The sequence below is a fragment of the Natrix helvetica genome (genome assembly GCF_964273705.1).
Source record: "Natrix helvetica genome assembly, chromosome: 2".
In the NCBI taxonomy this organism is placed as follows: Eukaryota; Metazoa; Chordata; class Lepidosauria; order Squamata; family Natricidae; genus Natrix; species Natrix helvetica.
This window is the reverse complement of record NC_138552.1, coordinates 33,701,574-33,723,480: the sequence shown is the minus strand read 5'-3', so window position 1 is coordinate 33,723,480 and position 21,907 is coordinate 33,701,574. Positions and strand designations below refer to the sequence as shown.

The window sequence follows — 21,907 nt, the reverse complement described above, 5'->3', positions numbered from 1 at the left end:
AAATTTCTCCTCAGTTCTAAGTTGCTTCTCTCCTTGATTAGTTTCCACACATTGCTTCTTGTTCTACCCTCAGGTGCTTTGGAGAATAGTTTGACTCCCTCTTCTTTGTGGCAACCTCTGAGATATTGGAACACTGCTGTCATGTCTCCCCTAGTCCTTCTTTTCATTAAACTAGACATACCCAGTTTCTGCAATTTATTAATAATAAATTAGAATAACATTTTTAGTTCTGGCTGGATTTTTCAGTGGATTTTTCAATTTCCTCATGAGGATGTGATTGGAAGAACACATTTCCACCCTCCCTTTTGTCTTTTTCTATTGTGTCTAAGGCTTTCCAGTGAAATGTTTTCTGTACTCCCGTTTTTCCTTCCAGCGATTGCTTTGGCAGTATAATTTGCTTTCTAAGCTTATTTTCCTCCAGTCTTGAAACTGACTCCTGCTTCTCTATATATATATCCTGAAAGCATTTCTTGGAGTCCTTTGATCTACAGCTTTCCTGGCTGACTTCCTTGTCTCTTTCTCTATGAATTTCCCATCCTATTGTCTCATATGAGATTTTTCTTCTTTCTGGTTCTTTTTCTAGCTTGAACGACACTCAATTCATTTTTCTACTTGTATCTTCTGGCCCACTTCACTCTATTTCCTCACAGTTTCTTTCTCTTTTGGTCGCTCTTCTTTAGTCTTTTTTGCTGCTCTTTCATTCCCTCTCCTGTTTCACATCTTCTAATTTCTTTGTGCCCCTCACTACCCTCAGTATATTTCCCACATCATTTACATGCCTTCACATTTTCCAGTTTCCTAGCTTTGATCAGAAACAGATACGATGTGGTCTGGTTTCAAAGAGTGATGAAAATACAACACCTGCTTCTAAAATCTGTGAAAACATTTCTAGAATCTCTTGGGAAAATCATGGTCTGTTATAACCACAGAACAAAGAAGAACCAAAAAACCTTGGAATATTACTGTTTTACTGTAAATCCCCAGACCATGGGATTTAACAAGGATTCAGTAAGGGCACCTTTTGATCTACCTTTGCTTTTGATCTATCTTAATATTGGAGAAAAGCTTCTTTGATGTCCTTTGATCAGAATGGAAGTCATTCTCAAAGTAGAGTCAATTAACCCCAACACAAAGTCTTGGCCATTTGTGCACAGAGAGAGATGCATTTTACCAATAAAGGAGAATATTTGTAGTTGAAATGAGGGGTCCTTGGTGCTCTCTGAGCTTGGTTGTTTTCTTTGTTTCATTACCCAAACCAAGTAACATCATTCCTCAACTGAATTATGGGAAATGTTTATTCATTATATTTAGAGTGTGTTGTAATCATGACTGTGATCAAAGCCCGGGGCATTACACATGTAAAAGAAAAAGGGCTTTGATCATGCAGCTGTAGCCATTATCATGACGTTATTTTTTGACATCCCTTCTCCTTCACTATCCTATCAACCACATAAATATTTCTAGATTGGATTATTGTAATTAACTCTATGTGAGACTATCTTGGAAAAGTCTTTTGACTCTTCAGTTGATCTAAAAGTGGTAGTGAAGATATTAGTGGGTTTTTGCTTATTAAATGATTTTATAGCTGCTTTGAAATAGATGCACTTGTAACCAAAACTTTTTAAATTATTCTGTTATCTTGAGTGCAAGATAACTCATATTGCCTATTATCATACCAGTCATACAACCATAACTGTTAAAATTCAGGTATCTGATCATGAGAGATACCTGCTTGATCAAAAAAAGAAACAACTTCTCAGAGGTCAAGGACAAGAATTAAAGAGGGGAGCATGCTTGAAAATAATTAGCATTTGCTTTTAATTTAATAACAAAGCAGAACATATATTTTTATAAATATATATTTGCTCTTTTCATATTGCCAAGTAATTTTTATTCTTTTTAAAATTAGTTTTCTTAGATTAATAATTTTAGATGATCTCTTTACAATGTTCCAAGTATATCTCTGTTATATTATTTATATTTTATGGAATTTATATAGTTTACAAAGTGCTTTAAACTATATCAAATTATGGTGGTGTAGATAAAGAGTTTCAAAATATAGAAAATATTATTTTCGTATAAATTATCTTAGAATTGTGCTGCTTTAAGAAAATAATTATAGGTTATTAACAGTTTAAAACATATTCTAGAAACTTCATATTTTTGAGATAGTTAGTTCTTAATACTACCAATCAAAATTGTATAGTTTATCAGTCTTTTTCCACCTTGATACACTTTATTTGCAAATAAAAAAGAAGTGGGAAAATGCAAAAAGCTACAGCTGTCAGGGTTGCCTCAAATTGATAGGAAACATATAAATTTAATAAATAAATAAAATCATAATACAGGTGGCAAATGCAATCCTTGTTTTTCGTAATGTTATGAGACCAAGTAATTATGAGATAACACTTTGTCTAGAATTTCTTTTGGAATTTGTCAGCCCTTGTATTTTCTCTAAAAGTTGAAAGTAAAACTTAATATCTGACATTTGTTTTAAACAAGCAATCTGTACCTGGATAAAGCAGTCTACATGAATATAGCTACTGTACAACGGTAGTTGCAAGAAAAGATTTTTGATTCTTTTATTTTGGCCAGTCTAGAAAATTTCCTTTCTTGTTCGTATGTTCTGTATGTTTTAAATGGATGTAAATGAAGCAGAACTTGCTTATAATCTGATCTGCTTGACTTGATATAACATTCTTATTTAAAAAGGGGTTGATTTCTTTCTCTTTTTTAAAAAAAAGCTTTTTTCTTACAAGAATGCTTCAAGAGGCAGAAAATTGTCAGTGATTTATTTCATTGTTCATTTGACTAATAAAAGGAACAGCAACATTTAGGGAATTGATTACTGTTACACCTGTATTGCGGTTAAAGGCACTGAACTTGTCAGCTGGAAAGCTGACAGTTCAGGTTTGGGACATGAGCGCTGCTTGATGGGGTGAGCTCCCGTTACTTGCCCTGGCTCCTGCTCACCTAGCATTTTGAAAGCATGCAAATGCAAGTAGATAAATAGGTACCACTTCAGTGAGAAGGTAACAGAATTCCATCCATCTCGACATAGTCATGCTGGTCACATGACCATTGAAGTGTCTTTAGACACGCTGGCTCCCTTGGCTAAAAAAATAATAAAAATGAGCATTGCCCTCTAGAGTTGGACATGACTGGATAGGGATAGAGGAACCTTTTACCTTTATGTATGCCTACATTATGAATTAAGGAAGCCGAATGTGGATAATGCCCTCATCTTGATACAGAATTCACCTGTATAACCCTAAGATTAAGATAGGGTGCTTTATCTACTGTAGTCATTAGGGATAACATCATGGCCTGTATCTTTATTGTCCTAGTGAAATCCTTATTCTTTAGAGGTGTTACATTCAAAATACAACATATTTTGAACAGTATTAAAAATACATTGATTTAAGTGGGATAGGTTAAACATCTAATTGGTTGAGAAATGCAGTTTGTCTTAAAGTTCTCCATTTTCTTCAGATCATAAAAAACTGACTGGATTAAAACAGTAAAATGTATTTCCTATGAATGAAGCAAATAATCAGAGGAGCATCTGGGAATTGAAATGCTCCCTTTTGGGTAGGCAGCAATATTTTCAGATGCTTCCCCATCCGTTCAGTATCACCACCATCTGTAGCTTCTTCCTGAGACAAAATGGCTTACCTTTAAAAATGGTTATAAATGATGTGACTTCAGTTAAACACAATGCTTTGAAACCCATTCAACAGTGTGATGAGATATCTGGTATCTTACATTTTGTACAAATGACACTATTTCTCAGAAACGGAACAGGGACTTTTGGGTTCCCCACATTGAAAACAACTTCATTGTCTATTGGCACCAGCAATTCTTTCTTTCTTTTTTTTGTTAGCACAAGGGGACAGAAACACAGATGTTTTAAATATAATTATGCCTTTGGTCCTAGACAGCATTTCCCTCCAGCTCTCTCCAAAAACAAGATTCCTCCCCCTCAGATGAGCCTTGATCTTCCATCCAATCCTGCTGCCTTCAGGCTTTCCAGTCTCTTGGTCCTTTGCCAACTCTTCTACCTTTTTCTGTTTTTTCTTGCTCGCTAACTTTCTGTGTAGTTCTGCTCCAGATCTTACGTATGCAGGAGACCTGCCAGATTCAAAGGCCAGCATTCGTTCATCTGTCTAAAGTTGCAATGCAGTGAGCAAGAAAACAGTTTCTTCTGTACATTTCTTCCCATCCAGCCTTGTAGCCCCATCATACCCGAAAAGGCATGAAGAAAGCTGAGGACAGTTTTACTCAAAACTTTATCTCTGCTTAAGGTAGTCCTGAGGTCATTTCTTTCCTTCCTTCCTTCCTTCCTTCCTTCCTTCCTTCCTTCCTTCCTTCCTTCCTTCCTTCCTTCCTTCCCTCCCCAGCCCAGCCAGCCTCTGTCCTACACCCAGGCCCATGCTATGAAGGGATTTAAAGATCAGAATCAGCACCTTGAATTGGATGTGGAAGCAAACTGGCAACCTGTGCAACTCATGTACCCCATTCTGGAGATCTGTGCCACCATATTCTGCACCAGCTGAAGCTTCTGGGTATTCTTAAGGAGAGCCCCATGGACAGCACATTACTGTAGTCCACCTGGGAAGTGACCATAATTCCATATGATATAAATGTAGATATAGATCCAGTTGTAAAGTCAGGTAGAGGACTGTATTGCTACAACAGAGGATTTTCACTTAAGAACAGCTGTGTAGGCACACAGTGCTATAATTTTATATTCACTTTCTCAAACAGACTGCTATTTCTACTATATGTTGTCAATTTTATTGTATTCATATTTTCCCATTATGTTATTTTCTGTTAGTTTCTCTGAGATATTTGAGGAACGATGGGAAATTAAGTGCTGTGATCTTCCCCAATGTGCCTTTGGCTGACGGAAAGCGCCATACAGTCCTCCTTCGGTTAAGTGGAGTGCAGCATGGCAACAGTAAAGCTGAACTGTATGTGGACTGTGTGCAGGTGGATTCTGTTCAAATTTTGCCTAAAATCTTTTCGGAGCTGCTGCAAAGCTCAGAATCCATAGAATTACGAACACTCCAGAAGAAATCACAGGTGAGTACTGAAGGAAGGGGAAAATGTTTGTGATGGAAGGGCTAATGGCTCAGGAGCTAATGTATTCCTGACCCATATTTGCATGCGTGGAATCTCCCAAAATTCATCACTGAAATCTGGTAGCAAGATGGCAATTTTTAGTAGTATGATTTTCAGAGTTTTTATTGTAATAAAACAAAGATTTTTCTATCTTAGCATGCTTCATTTGTTTTAAAAGAAACATTATTGGCTCCCCCAACATTAAATAGAGAAGAGAATATCCTCCAGTGAAATCACTGCATTGCTGCAGGGGTTGGTTCCGGCAGGCACTACTGCCATTTCGCTCATGTGCGCGCAGTGCAATTAAAATTGTTCTGCGCATGCACAGAACTGAAAAACAAGATGGCAGCACCTAGGGCGCCACCCAGAGAACCAGTTCGGGGCATGGCAGGCCTGGGTCGCTGCTGGTTCCAGTGATCCAAGGCACCAAACCACTCCTGGTTCGGCCGAACCAGTCTGAACCAGTAGGAACCCACCAAATAGCCTACTGTGCCCTAATAAAGTAGAATAGTTCAACTTCTAAGCTTAAACCTTGGCCTATCCTTTGTGCTGTACAGGTAGTCCTTGTTGTGGCCTGCCAGTGGCCAGTGGAACTGGCAGCAGATTCAGACAGTGAGGAGGTTGGGGAGGAATGTGGGCCAGTCCTGGAGTCTGGGGAAGTTTCTGATGAGGGCTCTGTGTCGGAGGCAAAGAGGGGACCAGAGCTGTATGCCAGTTATCAGCTGCTTTCAGAGTCAGACAGCAGTGAGGCAGACGAACAGCTGAAGCCTGTTCCCAGTGTGCGCATGCGCAGAGTTGCCCGATGAAGGGAACAGGGGTCGACCTGGGAGTAACGCCAGAGGTGGATGATGAATGGCCCTAAGGAAATGAAAGAGGAGCGAAAGGGGAATGGAGTTGCAGGAGACAATTAGTTCGCTTAATTGGCTTGTGACTCCTTGCCAAGTTTTTTAGATGTCGGCCTCTCAGCTCTCTATACCAGATAAGGTCTGTGACTGTAAATCCTCCTTTGAAAGGCTGTATTGAATGAGCAGAATTCACAGTCAATTAATAAAAGGGTTTTTTGTTGGGACAAAACCCGACAAGGGGATTTGTTTCATGCTCTTGGAAAGCCTAGGTCAGAACAGTCCCTGACTTGCAACCATTCATTTATTGACCTTTCAGTACAATAGTACTGAAAAAGTAACTTATAACTTTTATTTTATACTTACGACTGTTGAAACATCCCCCTGGTCACAAGATCAAAATTTGGGCATTTGGCATGCATTTATGACGGTTGCAGTGTCCTGGGATCACATGATCACCTTTTGCGGCCTTCTGACAAGCAAGGCCAGATTCACTTAACAACCGTGTTACTCACTTAACAGCTCCAATGATTCACTTAGCAACTGTGGCAAGAAAGGTTGTAAGATGGGGCAAAACTCATGTCTTGTTTAGCCACAGCGGTTTTGACCTCAGTTGTGGTTGTAAGTCGAGAACTACCTGTATTTTGCCCTGCTTCTGTCCTAAATGTTGACAGCATTTGTTCTGATCATGTGCTCACCACAGGTGGGATGGGATGGGAAGAGTGTACAGGCAAGAAGAGGGAATCCACTAGGTCAACTCCCTTGGTATAATACTTGAGTGAGGTCTTTGCAAGGTGCAGTCCCTCTCATAACTGGAAGAGCTCTGTTGCGTTGCTTGCTTCTTTTCTGTTCCCTTTTCATAGGAGAAGAACGTATGCACACAGCATGCAGAATAGAACACAGCAGGGGTGGGTTCCTGCCAGTTCTAACTTCTTCTATAGAAGAGGTTCCACAAATCTACAGTGCCATTTAGAACCGGTTCCAGCTCCCTCCCCCCGACCGTCCGCACATCATCAAGATGAAGAGCGAGAGGAGGAATTCTGGGAGTTGAAGTTCCACAAGTCTTAAAGCTGTCAAGTTTGAACACTCCTGGTTTCCCCCCCCCCCCCCAAAAGGATTAAGGGTGCAAGGGTGTTGTAACTTGACAGCTTTAAGACTTGCGTGCTTCAAATGCCAGAGTTTCTGAGCCAACATTTTGGTTGCTAAGCAAGAGCGTTGTTAAGTGTGTTTCACCACATTTTGCAAGTTGGCTATGCCCATCCAGCCACATGGCTGGCAAATCACTCCTACCCAGTCACATGGCCGGCAAGCCACTCCCACAAAGCAGGCCACACCTACAGAAGAGATTCTAAAAAATTTTGAAACCCACCACTGGAACACAGAGATATGCTGGCTGCATGAGAAGCAAAAACAACAGCTATATTATTCTCCCATACTCTACGGAGATTACATGAAAAAAAATTATCTATTCATGAAGTTGCTAAACTTCTTCTGGGCTGGATGTTTTCCCCTAGCATGGAATTATTTTATTGGTGAAACTATATCCATGTCAGTGACGTGCGGTGAGGTTTATGACTGGTGAGGCTGGTGACGTCATCAAACTGCTTGGTTGCTCCGATCGCAGGGGCGCAGCCGAAACGGAGAAGTTTCTCTTCTCAGAAATGTCAGAAAGGGACAGGCTGCCGCAGCTCCACTGAGAAGACATTTCTGAGAAGAGAAACTTCTCCTTTCTCCTCCTTCCCCCCACCTTCTAGCACTGATAATGTTACCTAGGCATTTTTTGCATCAGGCAAGCCCGGGATCCTTGCAAGGGGAATGGGACCACGTGTGCAGGCAGCTCCTCAGCGCACAGCCTCAGATTAGCACAGCCACGATTCCCTTCCCCTGCACACGTGGTCCCATTCCTCTCCTTCCTAAACCAACATGAAGGGGACTGCGGCTGCTCTGATATGAGGCTGGCATTGAGGAGCCGCCTGCACACGTGGTCCCATTCCCCTTGCAAGGATCCCGGGCTCACTCGATGCAAAAAATGGCGAGATCGGCACACTTGGGGCTGCTGCTGAGATGTCCAGGGAGGCTAAACCAAGCCGCGCGCCTCTCCCAGCCAATTTCACAATTTTTATTTTTATTTTCATGATGAGAGCGGTGAGGCCCTGCCTCCCCTGACTGCACGTCACTGATCCATGTAGATTTAATATGGTTCTAAAGGAAAGGTTTGGCTGCTTCGTATATATTCAGTGCCTGTGTTCACTGCATCTCAATAGTCAGAAAATCAAGGGGAAAATCAAAACAATAAAAAGAAGGCAATAGAACTTATTTTTTATTGTCCAGGAGACTTTAGATGACTTGAAGTTGATTGTGAGGGGGTCCTTGTCCCAAGTGGAAACTCTACAAGACTGTTTTCTCCCACAGACAGAGCCACCAGTTCAGTATTCAGGTAAGGTTGATATCTTGATTGTAGGTAAATTAAACAACTCTACATGAAACTGTTATTTAAAGCCTTCATACAGCTGTATTTTTATCTGAGACTCCAAACCATCTGCTGACCATCTGCTGGATGCACTTCCAGAGCAGCAGGATCACTCAAGAAGTTCTTTAACAATAGATGTTCATGTTATTGGAAATGTATTTGCTTAATGGACATGTTTCCTAATATTTCTTGACTTAGCAAGTCTTAACGATCAAAAATAATTTTAACTATTTTGTTAGCAAATGAAACCTAAAAGAATATGGACATGTTAAGATTAGTATATTTTGTGTATCAATTGGAATAAATGATAAATAGGTATAGTATAATTATATGTTTATTTATTTATTTATATCCTACCCAGCAATGACTCTGTTAGGTGGGTTGGGCTGAAAGTCAATGACTGTCCCAAAGTCGCCCAGCCAGGTTTCATGCCAAAAATGGGATTAAAACTCACAGTCCCGCAGTTTCTAACCTTCTAATTATTAGACCAAACAGTTTCTCAATGCAGGGTTCTATATAGTACCTTAAATTAGAACAGGTTTGTTTTTTACATGACTGATATCTTCTGTTTACTTAGATACAAGTCAGATGCCATAATTGTCTATAAACAAAGGTTTCTGGGATAAATTAAAGAATAGAAATAACGCCACGTAAAGCCTGCGCCCTAGCTGTATTATGTAAAATATAAAAAAACGGGTCTTTCATAAATACTGTTTTTGAAAAATATCAGTTTATATGCTTAACTGCAAATTTGAAAATAATCACTAAAAATTAGGGAGCAAACAATACAACTCCCACTGCGGCTTGTTTGCTTACTCCTCTTCTTCTCTAGATCTTGGAAATGTCACGGCTTTCTGCTCTTGCATTCCTTTTATTTCAGGGATGGGCAACATTAAGATGGTCCTTAACATGTGGTTAATAGTTGAGCAAAGCCAATTGGGTGGGACCATAATGAAACATGGGCGAGGCTCTGTTGGGAAAATTTAGGGGGCTGTCTTTCTTTTTTTAATCTGAGGGATGCCTATTTCCAATTGTTTCTGCCTACCTGGTACATTTGGGCGGAGTGGATGTGCTCTGGGTCCCCCTCTGTTAAATGTTGTCATCTTGTGGTAGCAAGGAAATATGCCTTCTTTTTTTCAGTCTCGGCCCTGAAACAGTTCCTCTCTCCCCACCCACCCCCCATTTCCGAGATACAGACAGGAGTTTCTTGCCAGCAGTTCTGGGAAGCCCATAATACTTGGCTTTGCTCCCAGATCCAGAATTAATGTATTTGTGGGACTCTTGTGCTTGTAATGCTGTGATTGTTTTTAATTCAGGCTGTCATGTTTTGTTTTAATATATTTTTAAAAATGTTTTAAACTCTTTTAATTGTGTATTTGAATTTTGAATTTTATAAGCTGCCCACTCTCCTAAACTGGGTGGCCATTGTAATGAATTAATTAATTAATTGATTGATTAATTAACAGAAACTGCTGCCAGCGTTCAAAAATCATTGCCTGAGGGAGTCTTTTGGGCCCCCAATGAGATGCTCCCTTTGCTTTATTTTTAAACCATGCTTGGGTTGGAATGTCTTTCCAATAAAGAATAGTTCCCTGTAAATGCCTAAGTATCTTATGGTTAAATGAGAATTTCACTCAAATTCAACTACCGGTATATGAAACATTTAGTGTTTGAAAGGACTGTGTCACTGCTTGTATTGCTAAGATTTCTGATCTTACTCTATTTTCTATTAGTTGCTTGATTGTCATACATGTCTCTTACAGGTGATGTTAACAGGCAATTATTAAGTCACATGTTGCAAATGAACCAGGTACTAGTTGAAGTGAAAGATCTCCTCAGACAGCAGGTATCTCTGAGCTTTCTGTTACAGCTTCTTTGTTTTGTGCTAAAAATATATATATACGATAATATTATTTTAGGAAAGGAAGTGATTGTGTTCAAAATGCCAAAAAGGTAGTTGAATCTTCTTCAACTTAGTTATCAGTTCTTTGATTTGCTGGATTACTGTTCCCAAAATTGAAAATGATGTTTCAGAATAGGAAGCTGTGTCTAATTTTATTATACTATTTATCAGCAAAGAGCCCATTCATGCAAACACTTTTAGACCTGCCAAAATTATGAACATTAGGACTATTTAGGCTGAAAGCAAGGAAATTATGCCAGAAATGTGTGTCATAGTTAAGGCTACACTCCAACGGTATTGAAATGTCTGATCCCCTGACTTAAGAATTTAAATTCCCACTAGATTTAGATGCTGAAGCAGAATTTTAATTCAACAACCAAGCTGAACTTTCAATAGAGGTGACAGTCATGAAAATGATAAGGTGTAAATTTTAAATTAATACTTTGGTTGAGAGATGTAGGTTTTAAAGCTTAGATTTAAGTGTTAGCTACTCTATGTACTTCTACTAAATTCATCAGAGAGCTAAGATATGAAAGGGCGGCTGTTTACTTGGACCAGACTTGTCAGACGTTCAGCTGCAGCATGAATAAATACGCTAGTATCAATCTCATCCTGAGGATTTGCAAACCTAAGCTATGTTATAGCATTAATTGTATAATGTGCCTTTTATTGACAAAAAGTAATGAAGTCAGAATAATTTGAAGTCGATGGCTCTGTTTAATACATTTTATTTGTCCAACCAAGGTTAAGGAGACAGCATTTCTGAGGAATACTATAGCTGAATGCCAGGCATGTGGTAGGTCCTTTTGATCTCCTGGGTTTAAGTAGGATTTTTATAAACTTTACAATTAAATCAAAAGAGACCTGTTGTTATGCTTAGCTGCTAAGTATGTAGTTAGATGGCATGAGATGATTGATTTTTATGGGGCTTCGTTAAATAATGGTGGAATTATGCACATAGCCTTAAGTGATAGCTGTAACAATTAATTTAATAGCCTCCCCCTAAGCATGCTAACTCAGTAATTGTGTTATGCATGCTGCTGTTCACACAATAATTGCAGAAATGAGCTACTCTCATTCAGTGGGAGAAATAACCTGCTCGCTTACTCAGGAATATTCTCATTGGCTCTCTCAAGATTTACTTGATTTAAAATGCTATACTTTATCATCATAGGGTTGGGAATCGGAGGTTTCCCCACTCCTTCCCCACATCCCCCGAAACCCAAGTGTGAAGCCGATACTTGTTTCCCTGGGGTACACTGCACAGACACAACAGATGGGTACCAGTGTGGTCCTTGTCCTGAAGGCTTCACTGGAGATGGAATTATTTGCACAGATATTGAAGAGGTGAGTTATTCTTTGAGTGCTTTTCAGGGCTAGCTTGAGGTACAGTATTTTGCTATCAGAGATATAGATGGAGTTAGCAGAAGCTGAAGCTAACTTAAAAGAGAACCATGTTTTCTAGCACACCCAAAGGTAGCAGGTGAGTTTAAAACTTTACAATTAAATCAAAAGAGATCTGTTGTTATGCTTAGCTGCTAAGTATGTAGTTAGATGGCATGAGATGATTGATTTTTATGGGGCTTCGTTATCCGGGCATAAACAGCTTTGTTCTGTGAGGGGAAAAAACAGAGGAGAATAACTACATCTGCCTCTTTGCATTTTTTCCCTATAATACAGATAGTCCTCAACTTACCACTGTCATTGAATCCACAATTTAAGTCGTGATTATGATTAAGTGAGTGACCATGTGACTGTGGCTGAACTTTTTGTCTTTTATGTGGTGATTTTTAAGCAAATTTGGTGGTTGTAAATGAATGTTCTTCTCATTAAACAAACACAGTTGTTGCTAATGAACTCATTGTTTGCTATGCTGTTTTTTTTTAAACTTCTGGTAGCTAGAAGTAAATGCCACTTTCTGGCAAAAACATAACAAATCACAGTAATATAACCACCGGGGAGCCTGGCTGTCAGAACCTCAAACCCAGGTTGTAATGGGTCTTTTGTTGTAACTTCAAAAAGTCGAGGATTACATATAGGTGTGTCCCTTTACCTAATGGCATAATTGGTCCTGCATAGAAAAAAACATGCAGTACTGAAGATCAATGCAATTCAAGCTGTCTTATTCTCTGGCTAAAGATAATTTCTCAATGTCTAGAACACCCATATTTCAAAAAGAAAAAATTGTGGGGCTCCTTTTTAATTCTAACGTTAGACTTAGGGATTCAGAATGTGAGTCAAATAGAGCATCTAACAAATATCTGCATGTTTAACTTGGTTGGCTGGATGCCTTATAATTAGTATGTAGTAAAAATTGGAACTTTGTCTTTCAGTGCCAATATAAACCATGCTTCCCAGGAGTGCAATGTGTGAACATGGCTCCAGGTTTCAGATGTGAGGCCTGCCCACCAGGATATGTTGGGCAGATCATCCAAGGAATGGGAATAAACTTTGCCAAAAATAACAAACAGGTTTGTCATCTCATTGCTGTTCTTTGCAACCAAATGCAGTCTTGTTCCTATAAATATTTTGCGTCATACAGCTGAACTAATTTTTCTTCAAGATCCAATAATAATCTCTATACAAATGCCTGCATCATTTCTGTATATACAGCAAAATATGGTATTAATAGTCTACAGTATTTATTTCAATTGATGGCCCACTCATTTTAAGGCCTCCAAGGGCTTTGTAATAGTTAAAATGTATTTTGTCATTGTTTTTTTTCTGGTCCAATACACGTATCCTTAGGTTCTTCCTAGTTGGCTTTGTTGAAATGCGACACATTACATCCTTGCCCTTTCTTGAGCTGAGCTTCACAGGATCTCCCCACTTCCTCTGAGGCACCCTCAGGCTTTACCTGCGATTCTGTCCAGTTGTAAGATTGCTTAATGCTACAATGAAAATGCTGGGATTTCGGCCATTGTAAAGTAGTCATGGGCATCTTGCTTAATGACTGTTTCACTCTACAACCGAGATTTCGGTCCCAATTGTGGTTGTAAGTCAAGAACTGCCTTTAATTTAATTTTCATCTGCTTCTCACTTCAAAGGCTTGCATTCATGACCATTCAGCATTTATGACCAGAAAAGGCTGTGAAAGCTGCAAAAAGGAGATTTGACGTCTGCTGTTGTCCTTGAGGTTTCAAGTTACTCCTTCCTTTTTTTGAGACTTAGTGCAGGGGTGTCAAACTGGCGGCTGACGAGCTGAATATGTCATGTTCAGGCCATGCCCACCCCAGCTCCGCGAATGGGGCAAATGTCACGAAATGTCATGTGACGGCAACATTATGTGGCAAGTTTGATACCCGTGACTTAGTGAAAAGACCTGCAATTTTCTCTGATGTTCTGTGATCAGATTATAACAAAATGGAAATTTTGGGATTTAAACTTTCCTTTCTTTCTTTTTTTTTCTCTGTGTTTTGCTATGTTTATTGTCCTGCCTCATGAAGAGTTCGAAATATCTCAAAAGTTTACTCATTATCTTGGGACCTTACATTGATTTGTTTGATTGGATTTTTAAAAAATGATCTTACAATTTTTGTAACATTAAGGAAATAAATGCCTATAATTTTTATCTACAAAATAAAGCAGCTCAAAATAAAGACTTCTCTACAAAGACTGAATATAGACTTAAAGTGAATTACATGTGAAATGTTTTGCTTATTTGCAATAGCACATTTTCATTTGTTCCCCAGTTATAGCTAAATTTTCTCTTTTGTATCTCCTCATCCAATATATCCATCCTTTGAAATATATATTCATTTATATTGTCTCAATACACCTGATGCATTAGAATGATTTGACTTTTTCTTCTACATTAAAACTCAATTATAGTTTAATAATATAATTCTTTCGAAATATTCCTTTTTCTATATTTTAAAATATATATTCCTTGCTGTTAACATTTTATTCTTAAATAGTGGATCTGTTAGAGTCAACTTGCTTTTTATAAATCACATTAGGCTTGCTTGGACATAGATGAATGTCAGCATACAGCAAATGGAGGTTGTGTCCCAAACTCCAAGTGCATAAACACCATGGTAAGCATTACTTACAATTGTCTGAATTTACTCATTCTTTAGGTTTCAGAAATAACAGTAAAGTTGTCTTGCTGATTATTGTTTTGCAGTGAATAGAAGAAGGACCAAACATATTAATTATAGCAATAGCACTTATATACCATTTCAAAGTGCTTTACAGCCTTCTCTTAGAGGTTTACAGAGTCAGCATATTGCCCCCAACAATCTGGGTCCTCATTTTATCGACCTCAGAAGGGTGGAAGACTGAGTCAACCGTGAGCCAGTGAGAATCGAACTGCTGGAAGTCGGCAGAATTAGCCTACAGTACTGCATTCTAACCACTGTGCCACCATGGCTCTTATATCCTTGACTTGTCACTAATTAATGGCTAAAATCATAAAAACATGGAAGCTTGATATTGATGGAAGCATGACCACAAAGTACTTCCTTCCTTTGAATAAGTTTTGACCTCCAAGGCTAGATGAATTGCATCCAAGACATGGACATTTGTTTCTGAGTAGGGAGAGGTGTTAAATGTTGACATGTACATCTTGATAAAAATGCCAGGAGTTCTATACTTGCATCAGCTGTTGGGAAGCCTGTAAAGTATGTACTGTAAGGCTGGGATTTCCATCATGAAACAAGCATGTGTGCATTTATTTATAGATATATTTATTTCTATTTTTCATTTCTAGATCACCCAGCTCCCTCAAGGAGGGACTCTGGGCGGCATACAGTATCATTTTATTTCATAATAGCTTTATAAGATCGAAAGAAGTTGTTGATAGTTTAATAACTGAATGTATAAGTATTATCTTTATCTTGCTAAGTTTAAGATGGGTGGACTTCAACATCCAGAATTCTGGGAGTTGAAGTTCATCCATCTTAAACTTGCCAAGGTTGAGAAACACCGGTTTAACTGGATGTATAAGTATTATCTTTAAGACTTCTTAGATAAATGAGTAAAATGCCAAATGATTGAAGAACACAAATTGAGCCTAATCTTCAAAAAGGAGTAAAAGGAAAATCCAAGCAACTATAAGAGCACTTCGTCTGACAAAATGTCCACAAAACCCCAAAGCAGATCATAAAAAGATTGATCTGTTAAATATCTTGAACTCAATACAATAATTAGAAGTCAGCATGGATTTGGCAAAGATCAAGTCTTCCCAATGTAGTCTCATATTTTTTTGTTAGATCTTCTTTGGTAAATTGTGGAAATGCTGTAGATCTAATATGTATATGGATTTCAACAAAGCAACTATGAATTTTTTAGTAGCAAGTTAATAAGGGTGGACTGGATAACAGCAAATTAATGATTTTAAGATAAAGGAAGACAGATTCCAACTGAGCATTAGAAGTCAGCAATGGGACCACTTACCTAGACAGCGGTTGTTTATAGTTACTCATTCTTTTAGTTGCAAGATTTAGTTTACGGATTTATGTGTTTTTCCTTAGGGTTCTTACCACTGTAGTGCTTGCAAACCAGGATTTACTGGAGACCAAGTCAGAGGATGCAAGGCTGAACGAAGCTGTAGAAATCGTGTTCTCAATCCTTGTAGCATCCATGCCCATTGTTCAGAAATAAGACAAGGGGACATTTTGTGTGTTGTAAGTCCGTGCGCTTCCCATCATTATTAAATATATATGAAACTTAATTTAGAGCAGGGATAAAGAAGAAAAGAAAAGCAAGCAAAAGAAAAATATATTTGAGAAATCATATTTTATAATTTATTTTTTAAATATGCTATAGTAGTATTTTGGAAGCAGATCTGTATCTATGTTTTGTTTGGAATTTTGACATTTACAAAAAGATTTCTACATTAATACCTTTTTTAAAAAGTGCCTTAGTCTGTTTACCTTTCTCGGTTTACTACCGGTTTGCTCGTGTGAGTGCTTGCGCGCACACGCAACACTTCTCCGCATGCACAGAAGCATCTGGGTGGGCAGAGCCTCCCACCACTGCCACTACCGGTTCAGTAACAAACCTCTGTTTTGGATGCGTTGGGGCTGCAGAATGTCAGCCATATAATCAGTCATCATCTCATCCTGCTTAAGAATTTTGGAAGTTTCAGACATATCTCATTTTAATCAACTCAGAACTGGGAACGCTGTAGATGCATGTGTATAGAAGGTCTAGAATATGTTCTAAATGTGATCCTAAGCTTGCTCAATTTAGTATTCTTAGATATTATGGGAATATAGCTCCTGAAATTCATTGACTATGCATGTAGAAATTGAGACACGGTGGCTCAATGGCTAAGACTCTGAGCTTGTCGATCAGAAGGTCGACAGTTCAGCGGTTCGAATCACTAGCACTATGCAACGGAGTGAGCTCCCGTTACTTATCCCAGATTCTGCCAACCTAGCAGTTCGAAAGCATGTAAAAATGCAAGTCGAAAAATAGGAATCACCTTTGATGGGAAGGTAACAGCACTTCGTGTGCCTTCAGCATTTAGTCATGCTGGCCACATGACCATGGAGATGTCTTCGGACAGTGCTGGCTCTTCGGCTTTGAAACAGAGATAAGCACCACCTCCTAGAGTCGGGAATGATTAGCACATATGTCCGAGGGGAACCTTTACCTTTACCTATGCATGTAGAAATTCCAGGGCCTACAAACTCATTCAGAAGACACCAGAAAGCGAAGTCTGACATACAAGGACAGGAATCAAATTCTTTTTGAATTTTGGTTAAAAAAGGAAGACTAGGAAGGACTGTGCCCACAAAGACATCTCCAATGTTGTTTTCATTTTGTAATACTTTTGCTCACAGTGTGGCATTGGCTGGGCTGGTGATGGCTTTCTGTGTGGAAAAGATGTTGATATTGATGGCTATCCAGATGAAAAGCTTCCGTGCTCGGCTGACAGCTGCAAAAAGGTTAGCAGTTTGACAGAGGCCTGGGTGACAAGATGAGTATGTTTCATGCTTGTTTCATGTTTCAAAATTTTATCAAAGACTTGCTGGAAAAAAAAGAGAGAATTGAAAAACTTTTGTGATATAGTGAAATGCACTATGTATTCCTCCTATTGGTGCTACTTGGTGATTACCAACACTGCAATCCATCTCATCTGATGGCACTGGTTGGAAAAGGATGCTCTATTGTGTTTACTTTGTAGGACAACTGCATGTTTGTTCCAAACTCTGGACAAGAAGATGCTGATGGAGATGGTGTGGGAGACGCCTGTGATGATGATGCAGACGGGGATGATATTCCTAATGATCAGGTACTGGTTAGCAATTGGCGTGTTTTCTATAATAAAGCCATACTGCTACCAATCTGCACCACTGGCCATTGTCTCAAAACATTAGTCCACCTCTATGTTGATTTTTATCATTGTGGTACCAGCAATTTTGGCACTTCTGGAGATTAAAAGTACATTTTATGCAATAGTATAAATGGACCATGTCAGCTAATAAACATGGTAAGAGTAATTGAGGATGAGTGAGCATTTTGTCCCCCCGAAGTTGCAATAAAAAAGAAGAAGTTTGAAAAGGGCATTTCTATTCTGAAATCACAATGTATTTTTTTTAACTAAACGTTACTTTTTCTTTGGTGGGGTACCCGCAGCTACAAAAATTGGGCCACAAGAATCTGATTAAAGAAAGTGAACGATTCTCAGTGGGCCTATTCTTTTGCAGTTAGCACTATGCAAAATCTTCAGAGGCTATAAGATGGGAAGGATTTACATGTGTTAGATTCGACTTTCCAGTAATTGTAAAAGCTTCTGCAGCTGTCCATGCTCGGGGTAACAGGTAATGCTCTTGATATTTAGCCTTGTTTTCTCAAACAAAGGAGAAACTCTGACACAGGAAAGCCAAGGGGGACAAGTGATGTCACATACATTATTGTATTGTACAAATTATGCAATATGCATCAATCACAAAAAATTATAATTCACAACATTTGTATGATGTTATGATGGCACCATAGCTCTACTGAATGCCTACAAACATGGCATCTTTTTAGTGCATTTCTCTTATCCATTTATCTGTTTGTATACTTTTTAGCTTCAGATGACCAATATCCTGCCTCCCAACTATACTCAAAATTGGTGCAGATCATTTGTTTATTTTCTTATCCATTCATATAGGAGGCTGCAGCGAGCATAAATATGTTTACATATTTGCAAATCTTTACAGCTTGCAAAGAACCATCATATTTTAATGGGATCTGTCAGGGGAAGTGACAAAGAATCTGTCCTAGGTTCCATTAGACGAGATTGTTTAATCAAGGGGGCCCAGAGTATATCCTTCCTTTGGACTCCATAGAAGGGGCAGAAATAATTGGAGTTGGACAGTCCTCTAAATAATCTGGCCCTGTCTCATGAAGGCTTCATTGCATTTGGAATTATAACTTTTACAGGCCTGAAAACAAAGGAAAGCTGAAGTAAGTTCACAAGCAAGTCGTAATTTTACTTAGCAACTTTCACTTAACAACACTTGGTTGGCCTGGAGTAAGGACTGATGATATCTAATCCTGGGCCATTAGATGACTCAGCCAGTGGCTTCACACAGAGATGAGGTGGGAGAGGGGATAGAGTAAAACCTTGCAAAAGCAATGGCTAAGGCTAAACCTCTAAGAAAGATTTATCTAACTCTCCATTTCAGGACAATTGTGTCTTGACTTCTAATGTTAACCAGAAGAATAGTGACCAAGATATTTTTGGTGATGTTTGTGATAACTGTCGAATGGTATTAAACAATGACCAGCGGGACACTGATGGAGACGGCAAAGGAGATGCCTGTGATGAAGATATAGATGGAGATGGTGGGTCAATCTTCATTTCTGAGATATTGAAAAATCATGTAGGCAACTACATGTAGCATTTAGGGCTTTGTAGTTTGCATATCAACAATCACACTTAGGCAACTGTATTGTATTGTATGCTTTCAAGTATTTCAGACCTACTTTCTCCTATCAGTTTATCAGAAAGCTACTTTTGAGTCAGATAGGCAGTGATCTCATTGCCACATCATGGTCCGAAGATGGGAACACAGCCTTAGATTGAAAATCAGGCAGAGCCATCAACATTCATTCTTTGCTCTGATATTGGAGGCACTGAAATGTATAAAGTCATGCCTATGACAGATCAACAGCAGAAAACTGAAGGTGCACAGATGACAGATTCTTTTTTTACTCAGTTAACTAACAAAAAACAATTTCTTCCTGATGCTTGCAAGCATCCCTGTTCAATTGCCTTCACCTCATCCTTGCCTCTTGGGCTGGAACCATGATTGAGAGTTGGCAAGGCTTTGGATTCAAACTCTCTTCCAGCACACCTTCACCTAAACCCCATCATGTTTCTGCTTCCCTATTTCTTGATATTGAACAGATGTCTGGAAACAGTGTCAGTGCGCAGCAGGGGATTTTCGGCATCAGATTTCTGGTTGATTTCTGGTTGATGTTCCTTATTTCTTCTTCAGAAAGTGCACTCTGAATTATCCTGTGACCCCTGAAATATCTTCCCAGAAATAGATGTTTGTAGGCAATGTCTTTTGCTGATTTTTATTTTTATGCTGACGTATATTTTAAATATTTATTGAATATTTTATTATATATTTTGAGTCAGGCATATACTTTGACATATAAAGCATGGATAGATGGATGGATACACAAGGACAGTTTTTCCCCCGAATGCCATCACACTGCTTAACAACAAATTCCCACAACACTGCCAATAATTTTCTAAGAATATATTACTATTATTCTTCTCTTCCTTCCTAGTATCTATCTCTCCACACTTATGACTATAACCATGTTGCTTGTATCTTTCAATTTATGTTGTTTTTATTTGTTTCCTAGTACAATTTGATAGCCTATTAGTAACCTTGACTATCACTAAGTGTTGTATCTTTTTATTCTTTATGAATGTATTTTATTCTCCTATGTACACTAAGAGCATATGCACCAGATAAATTCCTTGTGTGTCCAATCACACTTGGCCAATAAAGAATTCTGTTCTATTCTATTCTATTCTATTCTATTCTATTCTATTCTATTCTATTCTATTCTATTGATACTCTTTCACATGATACATGCCAACCTGGGAGTCCTAGATTCTTAATTCCTGCTCAAAGAGTAGGTGGTCATTGTGACTATGAGGATCCATTGGGGGAATTGCCATTGCATCCAGTACCAACAATGGAAGCTTTATGTTCTAAATCTAGGAGGACATAAAACCCATGACCATTTGGTCTTTCCTAAGGATGGTAACAAAAACTGAGTAGGGCCAGGATGGATACACCACCTTTATACTGATCCTACCAAGACTAATCCACAAGTGATATCTTTCCATCTTTCTATTTAAAATAACATTGCATATAAACATACATAAAAAGCAAGTCAAGTAATTTGAAAGACGTCTGCCTAGTCAATTCATTCTATATTCTATCTAACAGGCTATCCTAACCGTTAAGATGTGGTAGAGCAGTGGTGAACAATCTTTTTATGGCAATGTCCAATATTTATTTTTCCTCCCCGCCCCCTCCCAGCCATGGGAAAACTTATCCATGTCAGAAACTGAAAAAACCATCGACCTTCTTTTTACATGGATGGATTCAAATAGTACTCATCACAGTGGTATAAGAAAATCTTTCCTTATTTTTGCCCTGCCGCCAAGGGGAAAAAGAAACCCCGAGCCCAAGTTATGATGCCAAAAATTGGTCATTGCGCTTGAATTTCTGTGATCTGGTCTGGGAATACACTTGGAGACATTCCCCCCCCCCGGACCCACCATTCTGGTGTTTCGGTGATCATAAGGTAACATTAATTATGTGTGCAATTTTATTCAGGGATTAAGAATGTTTTGGACAACTGTCAGAAAGTAGCCAACTGGGAGCAGAAAGATAAAGACAACGATGGTGTTGGCGATGCATGCGACAGCTGCCCCGATATCAGCAATCCCAATCAGGTGAGCAGATAGCTGGTGTATCTGCAAAGACATCGGTCTTCAGTGGAATTAAAAATGAGAATTGCAAATTGCTAGAAGGTTTCATGTTGATTAGTCATAACTTCAGGCTTGTAAAAAGCATTTTACAAAATGTATTCAAAGCCATTGCTGCTTCATCTTACAATTGCATTCAAATCAATCAATCAATCAATCAAACTTTTATTTATAAACCGCGCCCTTTCCTAAACAGGACTCGGGGCGGTGTACAGTCATTATTAAAAACCATATACATATCAAAATAGAATACATATAGATAAACATAGACATAGACGGAGGAGGTAGAAAATATACTGTACCATATTTAATTAAAATACAAATAAGATTAAAATTCCCTTAAAAATTCCACGATAAGATGTTTGCCAGGAGGTGAAAGATGGAGCTATAAATCGGCTAAGCCAGCTAATTGGAACAGGTGGGTCTTAAGCTTCTGTCGGAAGGAGCGGAGGTCGTTAATAGTTCTAATATCGGAGGGGAGGTCATTCCAGAGGGTTGGGCCCATCACAGAGAAGGCTCTACTCCTAGGCGCCACCAGTTGGCACTGCTTGGCGGATGGCACCTGGAGGAGTCCCTCCCTGTGAGAGCGGATAGGTCGTAGAGAT

General features: G+C 38.8%; 1 protein-coding gene across 2 annotated transcripts in view; it reads left to right on the top strand.

The window, feature by feature from the left end:
- THBS4 (thrombospondin 4) overlaps nt 1-21,907 on the top strand; it is a 44,261-nt gene that overhangs the window by 7,029 nt on the left and 15,325 nt on the right. For both annotated transcript variants that reach the window (XM_081939979.1, XM_081939978.1), the window contains exons 3-14: nt 4,838-5,085; nt 8,298-8,403; nt 10,200-10,282; nt 11,084-11,135; nt 11,514-11,686; nt 12,673-12,810; nt 14,299-14,376; nt 15,814-15,966; nt 17,131-17,235; nt 17,475-17,582; nt 18,967-19,126; nt 21,151-21,269. In XM_081939979.1, the coding sequence (XP_081796105.1) occupies nt 4,838-5,085; nt 8,298-8,403; nt 10,200-10,282; nt 11,084-11,135; nt 11,514-11,686; nt 12,673-12,810; nt 14,299-14,376; nt 15,814-15,966; nt 17,131-17,235; nt 17,475-17,582; nt 18,967-19,126; nt 21,151-21,269 (1,523 nt within the window). The remainder of the gene's footprint in view (nt 1-4,837; nt 5,086-8,297; nt 8,404-10,199; nt 10,283-11,083; nt 11,136-11,513; nt 11,687-12,672; nt 12,811-14,298; nt 14,377-15,813; nt 15,967-17,130; nt 17,236-17,474; nt 17,583-18,966; nt 19,127-21,150; nt 21,270-21,907) is intronic.